The 22,749-nt window shown below is 46.2% G+C and overlaps 1 protein-coding gene across 2 annotated transcripts in view; it reads right to left on the bottom strand.

The window, feature by feature from the left end:
- Positions 1-22,357, bottom strand: part of SPATA7 (spermatogenesis associated 7) — a 73,125-nt gene extending 50,768 nt beyond the window's left edge. For both annotated transcript variants that reach the window (XM_077820394.1, XM_077820395.1), the window contains exon 1: positions 22,276-22,357. In XM_077820394.1, the coding sequence (XP_077676520.1) occupies positions 22,276-22,315 (40 nt within the window). In that variant the 5' untranslated portion in view covers positions 22,316-22,357. The remainder of the gene's footprint in view (positions 1-22,275) is intronic.
- Between the last annotated feature and the right edge of the window lie 392 nt (positions 22,358-22,749).

Genomic DNA, 22,749 nt, shown 5'->3' with positions numbered 1-22,749 from the left:
CGCTCAGGCCGAGGGTGGCGGAGGTGAGCTGGGGCAGGGAGTGGTTCCCGTGTGCGCCCCTCCCCCCCCTCGGTCACCTGCTGTGGCGTGGGTGGCCCTCCTTGCGCCCCCCTGCCCCAGTTCACCTCCGCTCTGCCTCCCTGGGCCTGAGTGCAAAGCCGCCGCCTGCTTCTCAGCCTGCCCCGGCTTCCCACGCAGACAGCTGATTCGCGGGAAGCCAGGGTGGGGGTGGGGGTGGAGAAGCAGAGCGGGGCAGTGTGTTCAGGGGAGGAGGCGGAGGCGGAGCGGAGGTTAGGTGAGCTGGGGCAGGGCGCTGCGCGGGGAGCTGCCACCAAATTTTCCCTAAGGCGCTACTTTTGGCCGGTTAAATTTAGAAGCCCTTTTAGAACTGGTTGTCCCTCGCAGAACAATCGGTTCTAAAAGGGCTTCTAAATTTAACAACCGGTTCTAGCGAACCGGTGCAAACCGGCTCCAGCTCACCACTGCTTCTGACTAGTTATCACCTTTGGTTGAGTCTACACTAGTATTTTCCTTCAAATTTTCCACCATTGCACAATCGCTGGTGCAGATCCACTGGGGCTAGCCATCTTGGGATCACTACTGTGGACACCTGGTTACTGGCTTTTTAACTATCATGTCACCTAGATCTGCTCTAAGCAAGCATACACAATACAGTGGTTAAAATACTGGCAGATAGTCTATATTAGCACTCCCACCATTATTAGCAGTGGTAATATGATGGAAGGAAATTTAAGGAAAATGCTAGTGTAAATATATTATTTGTAGCCTTCTTTCTCTCATCTGCAACCCATCTTCCATGTTGTCCTGATGGCTGGAATAGCTTCCTTTGTCTTGTGTGCCACTCCATTTAAAGGCATCCTTAACACACTCCTTTCACAATGTCCTTCAATGACAATTTATATTTATAGTTTTAGAACAACAAATACAAATAGTAAATTTGATTATAATTTTTTTAGAAAAATAAAATCCTAAGTATCCAACAACAAATGTGAAAGTAATAAACTAGAAATCTGCTCTAGCAATCTATCCTTCTCTGTTACTTTTGTGTACTGTTCATGATCTAATTTAGACCTCTATCCTGCAAAGCATGGCTATTTGGACTCCGTCGGACTGTTCACATTTAGTTATGCAGGTATGTCTTTGAAGGATTGGGGCCATAGACTATAAACATCAAGAAACAGGGGACTTGTATTTTAGCTGCTTATGAAGTGGTAGGGCACCTGCATAATTCAGAAATCTGGGCCAGAGAGGAGATCATAGACTCAATAGATTCTCATCCAGAGCTGATCAAATGGAACCTAAGTTCTCCAGCATTTTGTAAGTGATGTATAGCTGAGTCTGATAATAGCAGAAAAAACACACATTTTATAGCCAGATGTCTCGTTATAAGATCATGTCTAATGAGTATTTCAGGTGAGGGAACCCTGGAGAGAACAGTCCAGGCACCATAAGAGTATCCCTTTGTGAATTCTTGTAACTATAATTTTGATCCAATTCAGTAAATTGTACAGCTTGGGTATGATTTTAAAGGTGTTCACAGACGTGATGTTCACACCATCTTCAGCTGGAACTGTGGCTCCTCAGTAGCCCTGAAAATCAGGCACTTTATTTTTCATCATTCATTTACATTACAGCTGTCTGTAAAAGCAGACAATTTTTTCACCAGCAGATGGCACCCTGTTTAACTGTAACGTGAAATATTTGGTGTTACTGTATCAGCCTTTTACTATTAATACATGTACATTTGTAAAAAACAAAACAATGATCTAAATCACCCGTCTACCAGAGGAAAACCCAAAAGACAGAGTGAAGAGGGAGATATCTTGCAGAGTTTCCTCTGAATCTTTCTCCTGAGGAGGAGCAAGGTCTGCCCCCAAGCTACAGGGACCTCAGAAAATTAGCTGAAGACACAAAACCATCTAATAACAGGCCCTATAGTTCCCTATTCAGGAAGACAACATTATGTCAGTTTACACTCCGTACATATTTCAAGGTTATCTTCACAACCAAAAAGACTAGAAATTAAAATGTAAGGCTTATATTTGGGAGCACAAGGGGCAGATTCTTCAGGAAATTCCCTGGCGACAGAATATACATAAGCTTGACAATAGGGCATGTTTTCTGGGGGACTTGGAAAGTCAGGGGGTGAGTAAAGATGACTAGTTCTGGGAAGATGGGAAGGGGAATAAAGGTAATAAGACTTGTACCTATCACTTCGAACAATCTAAATCAGGGGTGGACAAACTTTTTGGCCCGAGGGCCACATCGGGGTTGTGAAACAGTGTAGAGGGCTGGGTAGGGAGGGCTGTGCTTCCCCAAACAGCCTGTGCTTTTCTTTCCATGTAAATATAAATGATTCCATTGTAAACACCTTTGACCACAGATTTAAATTTTTGCTAACACATATGTAGAACTGAACTGGGAACTGTATAAACCAGTTTTACCTTTATTTAGGAAATTAGTCAGATTTAAATGTGTCATTTCAGAAAACGATTTTTTCCTCCAATAAGTACATGGATATATATATTTGATACCTAATGCAAATAACCGCAGTAGGAAGCCACACATTTATTCAAATTTTAGAGATATTGCATTGTTCACCCTGGGTAATTTACACAAGAGTTTTGTCATATATGCAGCTTCCCAAGGTACAGAATGTAAACAAAATTACATAAGAAACATCAAAAATCAATTAGGTCCTTTAGTACATTGTTAATGCTTGTAATTGCTTCCTTTTGTGAGCCTTGCTTGCTAATGGAGGATACAATGCAGTACAGAAGGGACAACTGGATGCGAATCATTTACTTTTTTTTTCTCCAGCCAGTGGCAAGGATGGATATCAATCATGATTCTTTTTGTTTGTTTAAAAAATATTTTGTTTAAATGATTTCTCCATTAAAATGTTGTTTTTTTGTTTACCTGTTGCCAGATCTTACTTTCTTCCCATTTTATAGTCTTAAATTGCTAAGGTGGATATTCCGTGCTTCTTTCTTAATTAGTTTCCTAATTGTTAGCAGAATTTCAGAGTTTACATAAAATTTTTAAGAAGATATATAAAACATTCATCTATACTGAAAAAGACAATTCTGTGTCTCATTAACATCCTTCCAGTGAGATCAACACAAATTCAAATACAAAACTGATAAGGAAGTAGCAGGGCTATTTTTACAACCAACACCACTTTCTGACATACTGAACTTCTGCACATCAAGACAGATGACACACTTTGACTGGGCTATAGTCTTTCTTCAAGGTTTTCAGTTTGAAACCAGTCAGACTTGTATTCCTAAGTCATTTAGTTACCTTTGAAAACCAACTTTTAAAATGCTTAGATATTGGGTTTAGGATGTTAACTTCAGGCTTCTGTTTTGAAAAAGATTTTATGTTTGAGACTGTTTTAAAAATAAAAATACAATAGTAGCCCTGATGCTGCATACACTTTTATGCACATGCTTAACTTTAATCATGAGAAGTTCTATTGAAGATAATGGGTCTATTAATATGAGTAAACCTACATATCTACTTAAATATTTGTGGGATTAAGACCTTAATTATCAATATTTTTCTCATATTAAAATAAGATATCATATTAGTAGTGACATTTTAAAAACCAAAATAATGATAATTTAGTTCATTATAAATTGTATTAATAAATTAAGGCCAGAAGAGACAATTATGACCATCTAGTCGGACATCCTGTGTAACACAGGCCATAAAATTTCATCAAATGATTCCTGCATCAAACCCAATTTTTTTTTTCACTTTGAGCATTTCTTTCAGAAACAGACATCCAAATTTGATTTAAAAACTTAGACTGACAGAGAATTCACTATATTCCAAGGGATGTTGTTTCCATGTAGGGTTGTCAGGTGTCCAGTTTATGACAGGAATGCCCCATTAAAAAAGGACCCTGGCGGCTATGGTTAGCTCCACTGGCCACTAAAACTTCAGATGGCAGTGCAACAGGGGGGCTAAGGCAGATTCCCTGCCTGCCCTGGCTCCATGCAGCTCTTGGAAGCAGCTGGCATGTCTGACTCCTAAGTGCAGAGGTGGCCACAGGGGCTCCATGTGCTGCCCCGACCCAAATGCCAGGTCTGCAGCTCCCACTGGTCAGGAACCACGGCCAATGGGAGCTGTGGGGGCAGCGACTGTAGGTGCAGGTAGTGCGCAGAGGCCCCTGGCCCCTCTGCCTAGTAGCCGGAGTTGGGATATGCCACCGCTTCCGGGAGCTGCGTGAAGCCAGGGCAGACAGGGAGCCTGCCTTAGCCCCGCTGAGCTGCCAGGCTGGGAGCCATCTGAGGTAAATACCGCCCAGCCAGAGCCCACACTCCCTCCTGCACCCCAATCTCCTGCCCAGCCCTGAGCCCCCATCCACACCCCAAACCCCTCATCCCCAGCCCCACCCTGGAGCCTGCACCCCGACCTGGAGCCCTCACCGCCTCCTGCACCCCAACCTCTTGCCCCAGCTTGGTGAAAGTGAGTGAGTATGGGGGAGAGCGAGCGACAGAGGAAGGGGGGATGGAGTGAGCGGGGAGCGGGGCCTCAGAGAAGGGATGGGGTGGGCGGGGCCTCAGAGAAGGGGTAGGGCAAGGGTGTTCGGTTTTGTGCGATTAGAAAGTTGGCAACCCTATTTCCATGGTTAACTCTACTCTCTGTTTCAGCGGTTTTAAGGCCAGAAGGGACCATGGTAATCATCCTGTCTGATCTCCTGTATAACACAGGTTCGTTAAAAATGTACAATTTATTTCCAGTCTGAATTTATCTAGTCAAAATCCAATCATTGGATTTTCTTATGCCTTTGTCTGCTAAAGTAAAGAGCACTTTATTATCAGAATCTTTTCCCTGGGTACACACTTATATGCATCATGATAGACTCCCTCTTAACCTTATCTTGCACAAATCAAACAGACTGGGCTACTTTAATCTCTTACTGTAAGGCAGATTCTCCAGGCCGCAAATCATTCTCAAAGCTCTTTTCTGCATTATTTCCAAATAGTGGAACCAGAATGGGACACAGTATGAGACATGATATTCCAGTAACGGTCTCATTAATGCCATATGCACTGGTAAATAACACATCCCTACGTCTATTTGATACTCCCCTGTTTACCTATCTAAAGATTTAATATGCTTCCTTAGCCACCACAGTGCACTAGGAAATCATATACAGATGATAATCTAAAATGATCCCTACATTCTTTCCTGAATGTCTGATTTCCAAAATACAGTACATCCCCCCCACCCCATGTCTGACCCACATTCTTTGTTCCAAGATGTATATATGACCTTTCATTTGACTGTATTAAAACACAAACTTGTTCAAGTGAGCCCAGTTTACCATGCAATCCAGATCACTCTGTATAACTTGCCTGTCCCCACAATTATTATTTGCCATTCCACCACTTATTATGCCACCTGAAAACTTTACCAGAAATGATTTTATATTTCCTTCCACAACATGGATAAAGATACTGAATGGCACTAGGCCAAGAACAGATGCTAGTGGGATCCCTCCAGAGACACACCCGCTGGATGATTCCCATCTACAATTACATTTTGAAATCTAAAGTTGCATTAGCACAGATTATCAAATTATTTTTATGAACTTCATCATGATTTAAGTCAGTTTCTTAAAATTTAGTGATTTAAATCCCCCTTCCTGCCATTGAACCTTCTGACACTTATTCTTTCCTATAACTGCACATTTAGGTCTTTGTTCCTTGGATATGACGGAATTTTTTGAATTGGTTTCTGCAGTGCTCCAAAGTGGTCATTATAGCACAGTGCTTCATGGGATACTTTTGACAAGGAACGGGAGCAGGCATATAGACTTGTATACACTCTCCACATAGACTGTAGGCTAATCCTAGCCATGTGCTAACTGAATGGCTGATAGGGCCCTGTACTTTATGGGAGTGGGAAGGGGAGCAGTGCATCTTTGTTAGTGTTCATCTTGGCAAGTACAGCCACCTTCATTGATTCCCTCCACAACCTTGAAAGATAAATATGGACCCCAGGTCTTCTCCATCCCCCTGATCCATCATCATCTACCAGCTGTTGATATCCTTTCCTTCTACCTCCTATATGAAAGAGAGATTACAGAATTCTAACAGACCAATCCAACCTCTTCTCAAGTATCTTGCACAGGACCTCACAAACCTAGGGTTGAGCCTTCACATTCCCAATCCCAAGGTCTTCAATAGGACTACTTGCGTGAATAAAGTGGAAAGAATTTGTCCCGGAATCTGTTTTTGAGAAGGAATGCTGAAGGGACAGAGTAACGTATATCTGACTACTACAATAATTAAGGGTCGGTCAGCATTTCAAACTCAGGCCCTATAATAGGATTTATAAATTGTCCACAAAAATTTGTATTGTCCTGAAACTTAGGCCATGTCTACACTTACAAGTTTACAGTGGCACTCAGTACAGCTGTGCCGCTGTAAGAGCACTCGTGTAGCCGCATAATGCTGAGGGGAGAGAGTTCTCCAGTTGACAAAATAAAACCAGCTCAATGAGTTGCAGTAGCTATGTAGGCATGAGACGCTCTCCCAATGACATAGTGCAGTGCACAAGAGCACTTATGCTGGCGAAATTTATGTCACCAAGAGGGGATGTTTTTTCACACCTCTGAGAGACAAAAGTTTTGCTAACATAAGTGGTAGTGTAGACATGGCCTTAATAAGCAAGATGTAAGCCCAGGAGTTTACCACTTCTACTTATACTAGCATGATGATTTCACTTTATCATTTAGAAAAACATGGGGCACATGCATAGAAGAAGTCTGCAAGGTTTTGTGGTCTCCTGAGGGATTATTCAACTCCTACATGCCATTTTGTAATCATTCACTTTAAGAGCCAGCCAGATGGAATGACAGCTTTGAAAAAGCTCCATTTCATTTGAAAATTAGGTACTAGGCTTGTTTGTGGCTGTCCTATGGGAAGCAAAATGAAAAGAGCCTGCACCTACTTTTGAAGCTACAAAAACTGTTTTTAAAATCAAAGGCAAAATTGAGCACATAGTGGTCTTAACTATGATTTTTTTTGTTTATGCAAACTGAATACAAACATCCTGGACCAAATTCTGGTCTCAGTGAAGTCAGTGACAAAACGCCCATTGACTTTGATGTGACAAAGATTTGATCATTAATCTGACTTTAATGCAGTTAACTTTATAATTTAATATGAGATGAGCGGTGTTTGCCAGATGAGAGTTCTTGTAATTTCCTAGACTTTTTGAACAAAACATATTCAATACCAAAAAAATTCAATAATATGCATTTAAAATGAAATTCCAATTTTGCTGTGTTTGAATTTTGCATGTAATCAACTACATTGGATGTAAAACTGGAATGTTATGAAAGTGATGTGCTTCCTACAACAGATATCAGTGTCTGCCATATGTACCATGGTAACGCTATGTAGTCCATTAACTAGACAGGTACTATTAATAGGCATGCTGAATTACATGCAGGAAGCTCTTCTTTACATCTACTACTAATGCCCAACAGTGTGCTAGTTCTCTCAGTGCTCCAAGACAAATAACCTACTAACACATTGCATAAACTATGTAAAATGAACAAACTGAAAGATATTTATGTTTTACAGTTAAAAAAAATCCCAAACAAAAAGCAAAATAACATTAACTGATTGATTGATTGATTAGAAAGTAATATGATGAATGAAATAACCTTGTGTTAAACCAGAGGTGGGCAAACTATGGCCCGCGGGACCCTCCTGCCTGGCCCCTGAGCTCCTGGCCCCTCTCCCACTGTCCCCCTCCCCCGCAGCCTCAGCTCACTGTGCAGCCGGCGCAATGCTCTGGGCGGCAGGGCTGTGAGCTCCTGGGCAGCGCAGCTGCAGAGCCCGGCCTGACCCAGTGCTCTGTGCTGCGTGGCGCAGCCGTCTGTTGTGATGCCACTGCGCCGCCAGCCACCGGTGCTCCAGGCAGCACAGCAAGGGGCAGGGAGCAGGAGGCGTTGGACAGAGGGCAGGGGAGTTCGGAGGGTGGTCAGGGGCCGGGGGTGTGGATAGGGGTTGAGGCGGTCAGAGGGTGGGGAACATGGGGGTTGAATGGCGGCAGGGATCCTGGTGGAGGGGGACCGTCAGGAATGAGAGGAGAGGTTGGATGAGGCAGCAGGGGGCAGTCAGGGTGGGGGTTCCGGGCACGGTCAGGGGACAGGGAGAAGGGGTGGTTGGATGGGGCGGCAGGGGGCAGTTAGGGATGGAGGTTCCAGGGGTGGTCAGGGGACAGAGAGCAGGGGATGTGTGTGGATGGAGCAGGGGTCCCAGGGGGCCGTCAGGGAACAGGGGTGGTTGGATGGGGCAGGAGTCCTGGGGGCGCTGTTAGGGGGTGAGAAGCAGGGGGAGTCTGATAGGGGGTGGGTGCTGGGCCACGCCTGGCTGTTTGGGGAAGCACAGCCTCCCCTAACCAGCCTGCCATACAGTTTCAGAAACCTGATGCGGCCCTCAGGCCAAAAAGTTTGCCCGCCCCTGTGTTAAACTGACTCAAACAAAAGGACACCAAAAGAGTCTTTTTTATATGAAATCAGCAAATCTTGAAAAAATTCATTACAATTTTTTTCCTAATTAAAAGCTTCAGTTTGCTGACTGGGGAAGTTGTAAATTCCTGTAAATTCCTTTGGAATTTTGAAAGTCCCCTTCCTGTTTGCTCAATGACGCATGCAGAGGTCTCAGCGCCTTTTTCCAGGTGACCATGCCTGCTCCACGCACCAGGTGATCCCCCGCTTGCAGCAATGCTGAGCTGCTGGACCTCATCAGCATTTGGGGAGAGGAGGCTGTCCAGTCCCAGTTGCGCTCCAGTTGTAGGAATTTTGATACCTACGGACAGATTTCACAATGTATGACAGAAAGGGGCCAAGACCAGGACATGCTGCAGTGCAGGGTCAAAGTGAAGGAGCTCCGGAACGCCTACCACAAGGCGTGGGAGGCAAACTGCCGCTCCAGTGCTGCGCCCATGAGCTGCCGGTTCTACAAAGAGCTGGATGCGATATGTGGTGGCGACCCCACCTCCACTGCAAAGGCCACTGTGGATACTTCGGTGGCTCGCATGCCAGTTGAGAGTGGACCGAGCCAGGAAGAGGAAATCTTGGAAGAGGATGTGAAGGAGGAGGGGGACCCAGAGGCAGAGGATGACTCGGAGGTCAGAGATGCATGCAGCCAGGAGCTCTTCTCTACCCCGGAGGAGGCTAGCCAGTCACAGCTGTCGGAGCTTGGCGAAGCACAAACAGGAGAGGAGGCCCCTGGTAAGTGGCTTTGACTTTGGGAATCGCTGAAGCGAGTTGTTGGGGGCAGGACGGTTGCAGAAAGCAGGCTTGAGTCTGTATGATGCGTGTACAACCACATGCCTCGTCTGAGAGGTGGAAGAGGGTGCTGATTGACTCCCTCACTTCATGGGAATCTGCCTCAGAGATCTCCTCAAAACTCTCATGGAGATACTGGGCAATCTGCTGCCACAGGTTCTTTGGCAGAGCTGCCTCGTTTCTTGCCCCATGAAGGGTAACGCTCCCGCACCACTCTGCTGTCACTGAGGGGTGGGGGGCTGGACACCATTGCTGCACAGAGGCGAGCTGCATAAGGGCTAGGGCGGAAGGTGTAGTCTTGGAAAAGACCCTCCCTTGAGTCCCTGCTCACCCTCAGCAGCGAGATTTCTTCCATAATGAACACAGCCAGTGGAAAATGTGGGGACAGGAATGATTATAAGGCCCCCCCCTACAGTGCTGGCTCTCCCCAAGAGCCACATGCCAAGTGTACAGTACAGTCCTGGAACACTGATTTCCCCTACCCCTGTGGTTACTCACCATTTTTAGGATCTTGTGGCTCATGTGTGCTTGCCTGGGGTCAGCCAGTTAGTGACAAGTATGTGAATAGCGGCTGTGCTTTAAATCACTGAATCAGTGGTGTGTGTGTTGCAAACAATACTGCTTCTGTAAAATGTTACATTTTGGCTTCACAGATATGACCTTTGGAGCTCAGCCTCCCTCTGTTATCGCCAGCTGAACGGCTGCGCAGGATTAGAAAGCGGCCACGAAGAACTAAAGAGGACTTCCTGCGTGATGTCATGATGCACTCTGCAGCCAAAAAACAAGAACTGAAGGAATGGTGGGACAGTGAGAAGAGGGACCGAAAGGAGAATATGGCACGCCAGGACGAAGCCCCAGAGCGGCTCTTAAACATTATGGAGTGCCAAGTGGACACGCTCCAGGCACTACGAGCACTGCAAACCGAGCAGCTCCGCACCTGCCCTCCCCGGCAGCCGCTGTCACAAAACTCTTTCCCATGCACCCCCGCAGACACCACCAATACACTCTTATCAACCTCCTGGCTCCAGCCTGTACCCGCTTCATTCCACTCCTTCCTCGTCACAGTCCAGCGCTGCAGACTCCCAGTAGCCTCTGCACTCAGCACCCATCCCTCTGCAGTTTAGCCCTGCTGAAGTACAGTACCTGCTGCACTGTACTCCAAAGGACAAGGCTGCATATGATACCTGGACATACACAAATCTTTAACTGTCCCTGGACTCCCACTCCTCCTGGGACCCTTCCTTCCCCCATTCCCCACAGTGCTGATGTGTTTTTCTGTTTCTCTCTCTTCTCTGGTTGTTGTTTTTTAATAAGAGAATTGTTTGGTTTGAAAGCAATCTTTATTCCAATAATTTAAAGCAAACAGAGCCCTGCAAAGCAACAGGCAATTTTCTTAAACCTTCACAGTGCATCACATGCACCAATCTCAATCATCTCCTAGTATTACAAGCACTGCACTCCAGAGCATAGCAACAAAATATTAGTGCCGTTCATCTTCAAATTGCTGCCTCAAAGCATCCTTATGACCCCGCGCTGCACTCCTCTAATAGCCCTAGTCTCTGGCTGTTCAAATTCTGCCTCCAGGAGCTGAGCCTCAGCGTTCCAGCCCTGAGTGAAGCTTTCACCCTTCCCTTCACAAAAATATTATGGAGCATACAGCATGCAGCTATAAGCATAGGAATATTGTCATCAGCCAGGTCCAGCCTCCCATATAGGCAGCGCCTGTGGGACTTTAAATGGCTACAAGCACACGCAACAGTCATTCTGCACTTGGTCAGCCTTTTGTTGAACCGCTCCTTGCTGCTGTCAAGGTTCCCTGTGTATGGCTTCATAAACCATGGCATTAAGGGGTAGGCAGGATCTCCCAGGATCACAACAGGCATTTCAACTTCCCCTTTGGTGATCTTCTGGTCTGTGAAGAAAGTCCCTGCTTGCAGCTTCCTGAACAGGCCAGTGTTCTGAAAGATGCGTGAGTCATGCACCTTTCCGGACTAGCCTGTGTTAATGTCCGTGAAACGCCCACAGTGATCCACAAGCGCCTGGAGAACCATAGACAAATACCCCTTCCGATTAGTGTACTCGGTGGCTAGGTGGTCTGGTGCCAGAATTGGAATATGTGTGCCATCTATCGCCCCCTCCGCAGTTAGGGCAGCCCATTTGTGCAAAGCCATCCACAATGTCACGCACATTGTCCAGAGTCATGGTCTTTCGGAGCAGGATGTGATTAACGGCCCTGCACTCTTCAGTCAATACACGTTCAACAGTCGACTTTCCAACTCTGAGCTGTTTAGCAACCGATCGGTAGCAGTCTGGAGTAGCCAGCTTTCACAGTGCAATTACCACGCGCTTCTCCAACGACAGGGCAGCTCTCATTCTCATGTCCTTGTGCCGCAGGGCTGGGGCGAGCTCATCACACTGTCCCATAAATGCGGCTTTCCTCATGTGAAAGTTCTGCAGCCACTGCTCATCATCCCAGATGTGCATGACGATGTGATCCCACCACTCAGTGCTCGTTTCCCGAGCCCAAAAGTGGCATTCCACTGTGGTCAGCACCTCCATGAATGCCACAAGCAATCTAATGTCACAGCTACTACACATGGCGAGATCAATGTCAAACTCCTCTTGCCTTTGTAGTTTAAGGAATAACTCCACTGCCACTCATGATGTGTTAGTCAGAGTGAGCACCATATTGCTCAACAGTGTGGGATGCATTCCTGCAGACCGAAGAGGCAGTGCGCGCAGTACACAAACCATCGAAAGATGGAGCCAAATGTAGATGGAAGCACAGGGATTGCTGGGATGCGAAGCAATGCATCACGGGGCATTGGGACAAGACCCAGGATGCCTCGGGGCCCCCTCTGCCTTCCCGCAACTCTTAGTGGCAGAAGAGGAAGAGATGCTCTGTGGGATAGCTGCCCAGACTGCACCGCTCCGAATACCGCTGCAAGTGCCGCAAGTGTGAACATGCTATTGCTCAGGCAGCTGAGAGTGTGAACACACAACAGTGGCTTCCTTTCAGTGCTCTCTGAGCGGCGCTGTACCTGCTGGTGCCGTAACTCTACCAGTGTAGACACACCCTCAGGAACACAAGCATCAGTAAATCGTAATCATTCTTCTGACTGCTCTACCTCAATGTGTAGGAGCACTAAGGGCTGGTCTACAACGAAAGCTTACATTGGCACAGCTACGTCTCTCATGGATGTGAGAAAGCCATACCTCAGAAACGTAGCTATGCTGACCTAACCCCCGACGCAGACAGCGCTAAGTCATCAGGAAGAACCCCTCCCATCACTGTAGTGAGAGTCTATCCTGTAGCATTTTCAGTTTAGGCATAGCCTAATACATTAGCAGCTTCTTTACACTACAGACCCTACAGTGGCACAGCTACGGCACTCAGCTTTGCCACTGTAGCATGTAGTGTAGGCCTGATCTACATTAGAAAATTAGGTCAGCATAACTACATCACTCAGGAGTGTGAAAAATCCACACCCTTGAGCGACGTAGTTAAGATGATCTAAGTCTCTGTGTAGCCAGCACTAGGTCAACGAAAGACTTCTTCTGTCAATCCAGCTACTGCTTTTCAAGTCACATCCACACTAGCAAGTTTACAGTGGCACAGCTGTACCAATGCAGCCGTGCCACTGTAAGATCACTCGTGTAGCTGCTGTACGCAGACAGGAGAGAGCTCTCCCGTCGACCTAATTAAACCACCTCCAACGAGTGGCGGTAGCTATGGTAGCTATGTCAGCAGGAGAGTGGCTCCCTCCGACACAGTGCTGTCCACACTGATGCTTCTGTTGGTGTAACTTATGTTGCTCAAAGGGTTTTTATTTTCACATCCCTGAAACATATAAATTATACCGACAAAAGTGCTAGTGTAGTCATAGCCTCAGAGAGATGGATTACCAACACCGACAGAAGAACTCCTCCTGTCAGTGTAGGCAATGTCTATACTGAAGTGCTGAGTGGTGCCGCTGTAGTGTTTTAAGCATAGACAAGCCTGATGATGCCTGCTACAGCAACAGAAAGGTTTTTCCAATCACTTTAATCCACCTCTACCCCCAACCCTCCCCAAGAAGTGGTAGCTAGGTAGACAGAAGATTTCTTCCATCGACCTAGTGGTGTCTGCATCAGGCCTTAGGTTGGCTTAACTATGTTTCCCAGCTGTGTAAATTTTTCACATCCCTGAGCAATGTAGCTAGGTTGACCTAAGTTTTAGGTGTAGACTAGGCCCCATAGTATACACTAGCATGCTAGTGACTGGCACATTACCTGAAGGCCTGACTCAGTGAGGTGCTAAATGTCTGCAATTCAGTAAGAGTAGAGAGTAAAAAGCACTTTACAGGATTCAGTCCTAAATGAGCACTTGCGCTGGTTCTCACTGCATTAACACACCTCCACTGACTTGAATGTACTCTTAATCCACAGCAGAGTTGAAGCAGCCCAGGATCACTGCAGTTTAGGAAATGCACATTGTGATAGACCCAGGCCAGTTGGGTTCAGCACAGTCGAGATATACTGGCCACTGGATTAACAGTTTTCTGTTCTTTGACTGACCAGAGCAGGGGCTGGTCCAGGCTAACGAGAACACCTGACTCCAATTAACCTGCAAAGAGTCAGGTGAGGCCATTAAGCTAATGTGACCACCTGACTCTAATTAAGCCCCTCTGATAATATAAAAGGGATCATTCAAGTCAGGCAGAGAGAGAGAGAGAGAGAGCCAGAGGAGAGGAAGTGTGGCTGAAGGGCTGGTTAATGAAGATACCCTCAAGTCATTGGTAAGGGAGAAGAAGGAGAGCTGTGGGGAAGAATGTAGGGAAATGTAGCAATTCTGGCAGTAAAAGGTTGGCTGCCATCATTAGGGTCCCTGGGTTGGAACCCAGAGAAGAGGGTGGGCCTAGGTTCCCCCCAACCCACCACTACAGAAACACCTCCTGGGAGGGGAAAACAGGCCCCTGTCAGGACAGGAGGCTAAACTGTTTTGGCATGAGGCTGTAGGAGCAACAGAGACTGGGAATTTTCACCAACCTCCATTGCTGGCTTATGATGAAAAGGGCTCAGTAGACTGTATCCCTGGCCCTAGAGAGAGAAGGGCTATGTGGAGGGTTGCAGAGAGCCTCTAAAGCTAGCATAAACCACCTGGAAGCATGGGACCCCCTGGGGACAAGGTTGGAGCTCTGCCACTACAGCTGAATGGGAAATGGTGGGCAATAGTGGATATAGTTGATAATTTAGGTCCCCAATTCAAAAAGCACTTAAGTGCATGTTTAACTTGGACCGGTCAGTAGTTTTTTTTTTTTGTTTCCACTAAAAGATATTACCTCACCCACCTTGTCTCCCTAGTAGTGTCTTTGAAATTCAATGAAACTACTCATATACTCTAATTTTAGCACAAATTTAGGTGCTTTGCTGCATTGAGATTGGGTTACTCACATGATTAAATACATTTGTAAGTGTTTTGCTGAACAGAAGCCTAAGGTAGAGTTGCCCCCAAAATGGAAAACTCTCCTGACTATGTCTAAAGTATGGCTTTATCTTTAAAACATTACTTCTAAGCCTCTGACTGCTTTTTCCCCTTAAACATCACTAATTCATTATTCTTCCACTGCCCTGACTGGCCAATGAACATTTTCAGAAATCAAAATTGCTCCAAAAACTCAGACAGTCCTAGGATATGATTGTCCTGCTCCAGTTTAAAACCTATTTGTTAGCAAAGTGTTATACAGAGAAATACACAAGCAGCACAAGTGGTCATATTTGAATGTAAATACTCTGAATGCCCTTCCAGCTCATAGTTAGATTAGAGCAGTGTCATCATCTACACTGATGGAAGGAACTGAAAGGGCCGGTGTTACTTATGAATAAATGAAGTATTTTTGTTTGGTACACGTTGAAGCCCATTCAAATTACAGAAATATAGCAACATCCTTGTGGTAATTAAATGATTTCTGTGTTGCCATAACAGAGTAACGGCACACTTGTGCGTCATTGATAAGCAATAAGCCTACCATTTTATTTCTGCTCAGAAATGTGCCCAGCAAAGGCCGTGGAAGATAAAGAACCTAATGTAGACTACTAGCTTTAAATTATTTTTATTTGGATGATTATATTCCTTATACGGCCATAAATAACACAAATCTGTGACTAACCTAACCGGCTTCTGGAATCAGTACAGTAAATGTTGGGTTTAATTCTTTACCTGCAATTTTAAAAAGTGAACCATGTTCTTTTCAAATTAATCCTGGGGGGAAAAAGAACCAACTACCCTATATTTCAACCCTATTTTCCATTTTTATAGGGCAAGAAGCCATACCCTTGTTTGAACTGTGCCAAGACATTCCATCACATATTGTCCTGAAGAATTCCACACCACTAAATAATATAACATAACCTAAGGCAATATCCTAAAGCTTGATCTCTACCGAAAATTCCCATTGACGTGAACAGAAGTCCCATTTGATATATGGAATAAGTGTAAAATTGTATAGAAAATAGAAGGGTCTAATTCTTCCATGCTTGTAACATATTTTAAACTCACACTAGCAGGAGTAACTCATGCAAATACCACTGCACAGATGGAAGACTAAATCTTACAGACTACTAGTCTCAGCTGAAGCTCTGGACAACTAGAACCCCACAGAATCCTTATGGGCCCACAGAAAAACTATTTGAGAATCAATAGTAAGAGATGGCGGAGGATTTGGGAAGGAAGTGAGCCTGTAAGTGGATCTTCTTTATACTGAGTGAGTAATCTGCAGGTAAAACATTTTGAGAGTACCTTATAGAGAACGTAATACTAAAAATCTTGGGCACAGATAGTATTTTTCTGCACCAAATTTCATTTTTCTAAGTATTCTTAAAACTCACATTAAAACTGTGGTTTTGATAGCAAAACAATGTCTGCAGAAAAATCATCTTGTCAGTGTCACCATAGATTTGAACTGACACCACTGATATACTGCATGATAATGTAATGTCATCCCTGTTGACTTGAACTTACTTGTATATCACTATGGCACTTCAGCATGGTGCTGAATAGTGTAGTAGCCATGGTTTAGTACTACCCTCATTTTACAATTGTCACAAAAGATGGCTAGGAAATAGCACATGTTGTTGTTTTAGACCTAAAAACATCTTGAGCATTTTAAAAACAGCTAGGGCCTGATCCTGTAAACATAGATGTGTTTAACTTTACTCCTTTTGTTTTGTCCCATATATGCCAATGGGACTATTCTCAGAAGTAAAGTTAACATGTGCGTAAGTGTTTGCAGGATCAGGTCACAAAGGATTAAATCCATGTAAAGAATAATTTTTAAATTTCTAAAGCCTCTTATTTGTAAATTAGAACTTGTCCAAAAACCTCAAAGCCAAGAAAATTGAATCAGAATCCAAGTTATATTTTTATTTCCATCATAAACAATTAATAATACCCTGAGAGTCTGAACACTGAAAACTGTGGTTATTAGTGAGAAACTCAAATCTTTACCATATTAGCACTTTTTAACATTAAAAACACATGTACATTTATTATTATAAAGCAGATCTGCTAAGGCCCTGATCCTGCAAAGACTTATGTGCATACTGAACTTTATGTGCTGATGTAGTCCCTTTGCAGTCAACTTAACTAATCACAGTGCATAAAGTTAAGCACACACAATGCTTCATTTCATTAGCTGCTTATATGCATTGCAGTCACTAGGGTATCTGTTTTGCAATCTGATCTATGTGGACCTTTGTGCCATTTAAAAAAAATTGGAAAATGTGACTGAAAAGCTAAAAAAATTGACAAAGGGACTCGGGGCAAGTATAGTATTATCTGAAACTACTTTTAACTTCAGTTTTGATACTGAATGGAATTCAAGCTGGCAGACTCCCTTCAACATGCTTCAGCTCCATGAAATCACGTTAGGGTATGGTATGCTGGAGCTCTCTGCCTACAGGGCTGTGCCATGGGATCAGGGTGGAGCAAGGTATACTCGTAGCCTTCTCCCCAGGGGGCTGCCCTCTGGGATTAAGGTGGAGTGGTACATTCTGTGAGCTCTCCTCCAAGGGAGTTGCCCCATGGGATCAGGGCTGAGTGATGCATGCTGACAGCTCTCCCTGTATGGGGCTGCCCCTAGGATTGGATGGACTGATGCATGATGGGAGTTAAGGGAGACAGAGGTACATAGACAAGACTTTCCAAGACACAGAGCAGTCCCACCCACTGTCTGACAGTCTCTGTGCTATTAAAGAGGATGCTAGTCTCGGGAAAGAGAAAATCAAACTGAACTGGAGGGCAATAGTCCGTCAGTTGGGACCCTTCTGCAACTGAGGATATCATCTAGCACTGAGTATACCCTTCCAGGGGAGGGGACCCTAGTTATTAGGAAGAGACAAATAATAGTAATGGGGGATTCAATTATTAGAAATATACATAGTTGGGTTTGTGATGACTGGGAGAACCACATGGTGAATTCCCTGCTGGATGTGAAGGTGGCAGATCTCTCAAGACAGCTAGAGAGACTTATGTGCATTGCTGGGGAAAAGCTGGTATTGTGGTAAATGTAGGTACCAATGACATAAGGAAAGGAAGGAGAGAGATCCTGGAGGCCAAATTTAGGTTGTGAGGTAAGAGATTAAAGTCCAGGACCTCCATATCATTCTCTGAAATGCTTCCAATTCCACATGCAAGGCCATTCTGACAGGCAGAACTGCAGGTCTCAGCATGTGGATGAGATAATGGTAAAGGGAGGAGCATTTTAGTAACTGGGCAACCTTTTGGTAGGGTGACCAAACATCCCATTTTGGCCAAGAGAGTCCCTTTTTCAAGCCCTATCTCAGCTGTCCCAACTCCTCTCCCCTCCCCCCAAAGGAGGCATTTTGTCCTATTTGCTCTTTCTCACTTGGCAAGAGCAAATAGGACAAATGACCACTTTGGTCAAAAAAGTTGGGTGTGGTGTAGAGGGGGCAAGCAGAGATGGGGTTGGGTAGGGGAAAGCAGAATTCCAGCATGTGGACCCCCTACAGGGTTCCAGCGACTGGGCAACAGCCTGGCACAGGGTGGGGGCAGGGTTCCAGCAACTGGCAACAGCAAGGGTGGGGTCTTGTTTTCTCTTTGAAAGATATGGTCACCCTATCTTTTGGGAAAAGAGGAACCTATACAGGAGGATGGGCTCCACCTAAACCAAAACAGAATCAGACTGCTGGCATGTAAAATTAAAAAGATTGTAAAGAAGTTTTTAAACTTAAGGCTGGGGGAAGCCGACAAGTGTGGAGGACCACATGGTTTGGACAGAGACATCCCTTAGGGAAGGATTTATTTCTGGGGATTCTCTATATCCTAATAAAAAGGAGAGGATAGAAGGTGACAAAGTACAGGTAGGAAAACAGAAAGGAGCATAAACTCTGGCAAGTTAAGTGTAAAAGTATAATTGGGCAGGCCAAAAAAGAATTTGAAGAGCAACTAGCAAAAGACACAAACTAACAGCAATTTGTTTAAGTACTTCAGATGCAGGAGGCCTGCCAAAAAAAGTCAGTAGCGCCACTGGATGATTGAGGTGCTAAAGGAGCACTCAAGGAAGACAAGGTTGTTGCAGAAAAGCTAAATGAAATCTCTGCATCAGCTTTTATTGCAGAGGACATGAGGGAGATTCCCACACCTGAGTTATTCTTTTTAGGTGACAAATCTGAGGAGCTGTCCCAGACTGATGACTCCATAGAGGAGGTTTTGCAACAAATTGATAAATTAAACAGTAATAAGTCTCCAAGACCAGATGGCATTCACCCAAGAGTTCCGAAAGAACTCAAATATGAAACTGCAGAACTACTAACTGTGATACATAACCTATCACTTAAATCAGACTCTGTACTAAATGACTCGAGGATAGCTAATGTAATGTTAACTTTTTAAAAAAGGTCCAGAGGCGATCTTGGCAATTACAGACTGGGTAAGTCTAACTTCTGAACCAGATAGTGTTTGAAACTGTAGTAAAGAACAGAATTAACAGACACCTAGATGAACATGATTTGTTGGAGAAGAGTCCACACAGCTTTTGTAAAAGGAAGTCATGCTTCACCAACCTAGTAGAATTATTGGGGGTGGGGGGCACAAACATGTGGACAACGGTGACTGAGTGGATATAGTGTACTTGAACTTTGAGAGAGCTTTTGACAAGATCCCTCACCTAAGATTCTTAAGCAAAGTAAGTTGTCATAGGATAAGAGGCAAGGTCCTCTCATGGATCAGTAGCTGGTTAAAAGACAGGAAGTGAAGGGCAGGAATAAACAGTCAGCTTTCAAAATGCACAGACATAAATAGCAGGGAGATCTGTACTGGGACCAGTGCTGTTCAACATTTGTAAATGATCTGGAAAAAGGGGTAGCAGTGAGGTGGCAAAGTTTGCAGGGAATACAAAACTACTCAAGATAGTGAAGTCCAAAGCAGACTGCGAATAGGTACAAAGGAATGACACAGAACTGGGTGCCTGGGCACCAAAATGGCAGATGAAATTCACTGTTGATAAATGCAAAGCAATGCACATTGGAAAACATAATCCCAGTTATACATACAAAAGGATAGTCTAAATTAGCTGCTACCACGCAAGAAAGAGATCTTGGTATCTTATGGATAGTACTCAAAAACATCTGCTGAATGGGCAGTGGCAACCGCCACTTATGAACATTTTCCCTACCACTTGGTAACAGCAACATAGCTGCTACATAAGAGTAACAGTTGTGACATCACATCCAAGGATGGAGATGGGGGGGCATTTAGAGGCATTGGTGCTGGCGCCCCCCCCCCCCAAAATAAACAAAACTTCATCTTTCCACTACCCTTCCGATCCTGGACCTTCAGCACAGCTCCAGGGCACACAGTCCCATCCACTTGCCCTGCCTGACAAAGCCTGCATAGAGAAAGCAGATGGGGCTGAGCTCAGGGGCTGGAGTCAACAGGAGGGGTCTGGTCAACAGGGGGCCAGTACTCACAGGGTGCATCTTTCCACTTCCCTCCTGACCCTGGCTCTTCAGGGGCACAGCCCCGTCCACTTACCCTGCCTGACAGAGCCTGCGTAGACAGCATGTGTAGGGGACATTTGTGGCGGAGGGGAAGGTGAGTTGGGGTCAGGGGAGCAGAAGAAGCGCAGCTGGAAGGTCTCCTCCTTCCTCAGCATCTAGCTTGCAAGAGGTTGGGGGAGCATCAGGGACCCCCGTGCACTGAGCTATCCCCTCTATCTTGGATGCTGGTGGCAGGGTGTGGGTGTGCTGTTTTGCAGTGGCGGATTGGGGGATCCCCCTCTCCAGGGCACTGATCTATCCCCTTCCCCTCCCATGTCCGGTGTCAGTGTAAGGAGCCAGCCCCTCCCACACCCACAGACTGTACATGGTGCCCTCCCCAGCCATACATCCCTCATCAGGGTAGAACATGAAGTCCGCGGCAGCCGAGCTCACTCATCCATTTTGTTACTGGGGGCTCCCCTGCCAAACCCAGGGTTCCCCTGCCAGACTTGGTGTTCCCCACTCCACCCTCCCCGTGCCCCAAAGAAAGTGGCTGCCCCTCCCCTTCCAAAACATCCTTTACTTTTCATAGGCCTTTGGTCAGATGACACTCCCCATAACAGCAACACATGCTTAGGAGCAACATAAAAAAAGGGCACCAATATGTTGCTACTAATGAGTGTTTAATGTAAACTGAAAATATCATAATGTCACTACATAAATCTGTGGTATGCCAACACCTTGAATACTGCATGCAGTGCTGGTCACCCCCACACAAAAAGATAGATTAGAATAGGAAAAGGTAGACAAAATGGCAACAAAAATGATTAGGGGTATGGAACAGCTTCATCTGAGGAGAGATTATAAAGACTGGGACTGTTCAGCTTGGACAAGAGGCAACTAAAGAGGAGGATATGATAGAGGTATCATAACAATAAAATTATGAATGGTGTGGAGAAACTGAATAAGGAAATGCTATTATTCCCTTCACAAAGCACAAGAACCAGGGGTCACCCAATGAAATTAATAGGCAGCAGTTTTTTTTTTAAAAAAAAAGGAAGTAAAGCTTCACACAATGCACAGTCAACCTGTGGAACTCATTGCCAGGGGATGGCGTGGAGGCCAAAAGTATAACTGGGTTCAAAAAAGAATAAGGCTATGTCTACACTACTGTGGTAAGTCGACATAAATAACGTAGCTGGAGTCGATGTACCTTAGGTCAAGTTACCGCAGGGTCTACACCGTGGGGGGTCAACAGGAGAAACTCTCCCATCGACTCACCTTACTCTTCTCATCGGGGTAGAGTACAGGGGTCGACTGGAGAGCAATCTGCTGTCGATTTGGCAGGTCTTCACGAGACCCCCTAAATCGACCGCTGGTGGGTTGATCTCAGAGAGTGGAGCCCGGCTGTAGTGTAGATGTAGCCTTAGAGACATTCATGGAGCCTGTTAGCCCAGATGGTCAAGGACAGAACCCCATGCTCTGGGTGTCCCTAAGCCTGTGACTGCCAGAGGCTGGGACTGAGCGGCAGGGGAGGGATCACTTGATGATTGCCCTGTTCTCTTCATTTTCCTCTGGGGCACCTGGCCCCGGCCTCTGTCAGAAGCCAGGATGCTGGACTCGATGGATCATTGGTGGATCACAGAATGGCCGTTCTTATGGGCCACCCCCTGGGATCAGGCTGGAGCCAGGGGTGCTGAGAGCGCGCCCCCCCCAACTGGCCTGCCCCCTGAGATCAGGTGGAGCGATGCATGCTGGGAGCTTCCCCCCGCCACCCTGTCGGAGCAGGTAGAGCAATGGATGCTGGGAGCGATCGGTCTCCCTCCCCTTCCCCAGCCCGTGACGAAGGTGTTGCTGCAGCCGAGGTCGCCCCCGCGCCCAGCTGGCTTCGCCCTTGGCGAGTCCCTGCAGGCCCGCCCCGTCCCTCCGCCGCGGGGCGCCAGGCCCCGCGCTACCTGGGCTCCTCCTGCTGCCGCTCTCCATCCTCACTCCCATGCTCCTGGCCTGGCCCCAGGCTCCTCTCCCTGAGCCCCGGCCCGGCCCCCGCGCGGCCGGCCCGGCCCGGCCCGGCCCCCTTCTCTCGGCTCGCGAGTAGCGGCGGCCCCTCCCCCCAGCCGGGGCGGGGCCGCTCTGGCCGCATGCGGGGTTGCTATGACCACGGACCCGGTCGCGTCGCCGGGAGTATTACGTCCCGAGGCCCGGCAGGCCCGGGGCGGGGGCGGGGGATGGAGAAGGGAGGCGAGGAAGAGGAGTTGGAGAAGGCAGGGGAGGGGAGATGGCAGGAAGAGGGCGATGGAGAAGGCAAGGGAGAGGAGATGGAGCAGGGAGAGGAGAGGGCAGGGCAGGGGAAAGGGGGATGGAGAAGGGAAAGGAGGGGAGGGGGGATGAAGAAGGTGCAGCCGGCCCAGACATGACCATGGAGGGGCAGG

This window comes from Eretmochelys imbricata, chromosome 6 (genome assembly GCF_965152235.1).
Source record: "Eretmochelys imbricata isolate rEreImb1 chromosome 6, rEreImb1.hap1, whole genome shotgun sequence".
In the NCBI taxonomy this organism is placed as follows: domain Eukaryota; kingdom Metazoa; phylum Chordata; order Testudines; family Cheloniidae; genus Eretmochelys; species Eretmochelys imbricata.
Note: the sequence above shows the minus strand (reverse complement) of the source record. Positions and strands in the feature narration are given on the sequence as shown.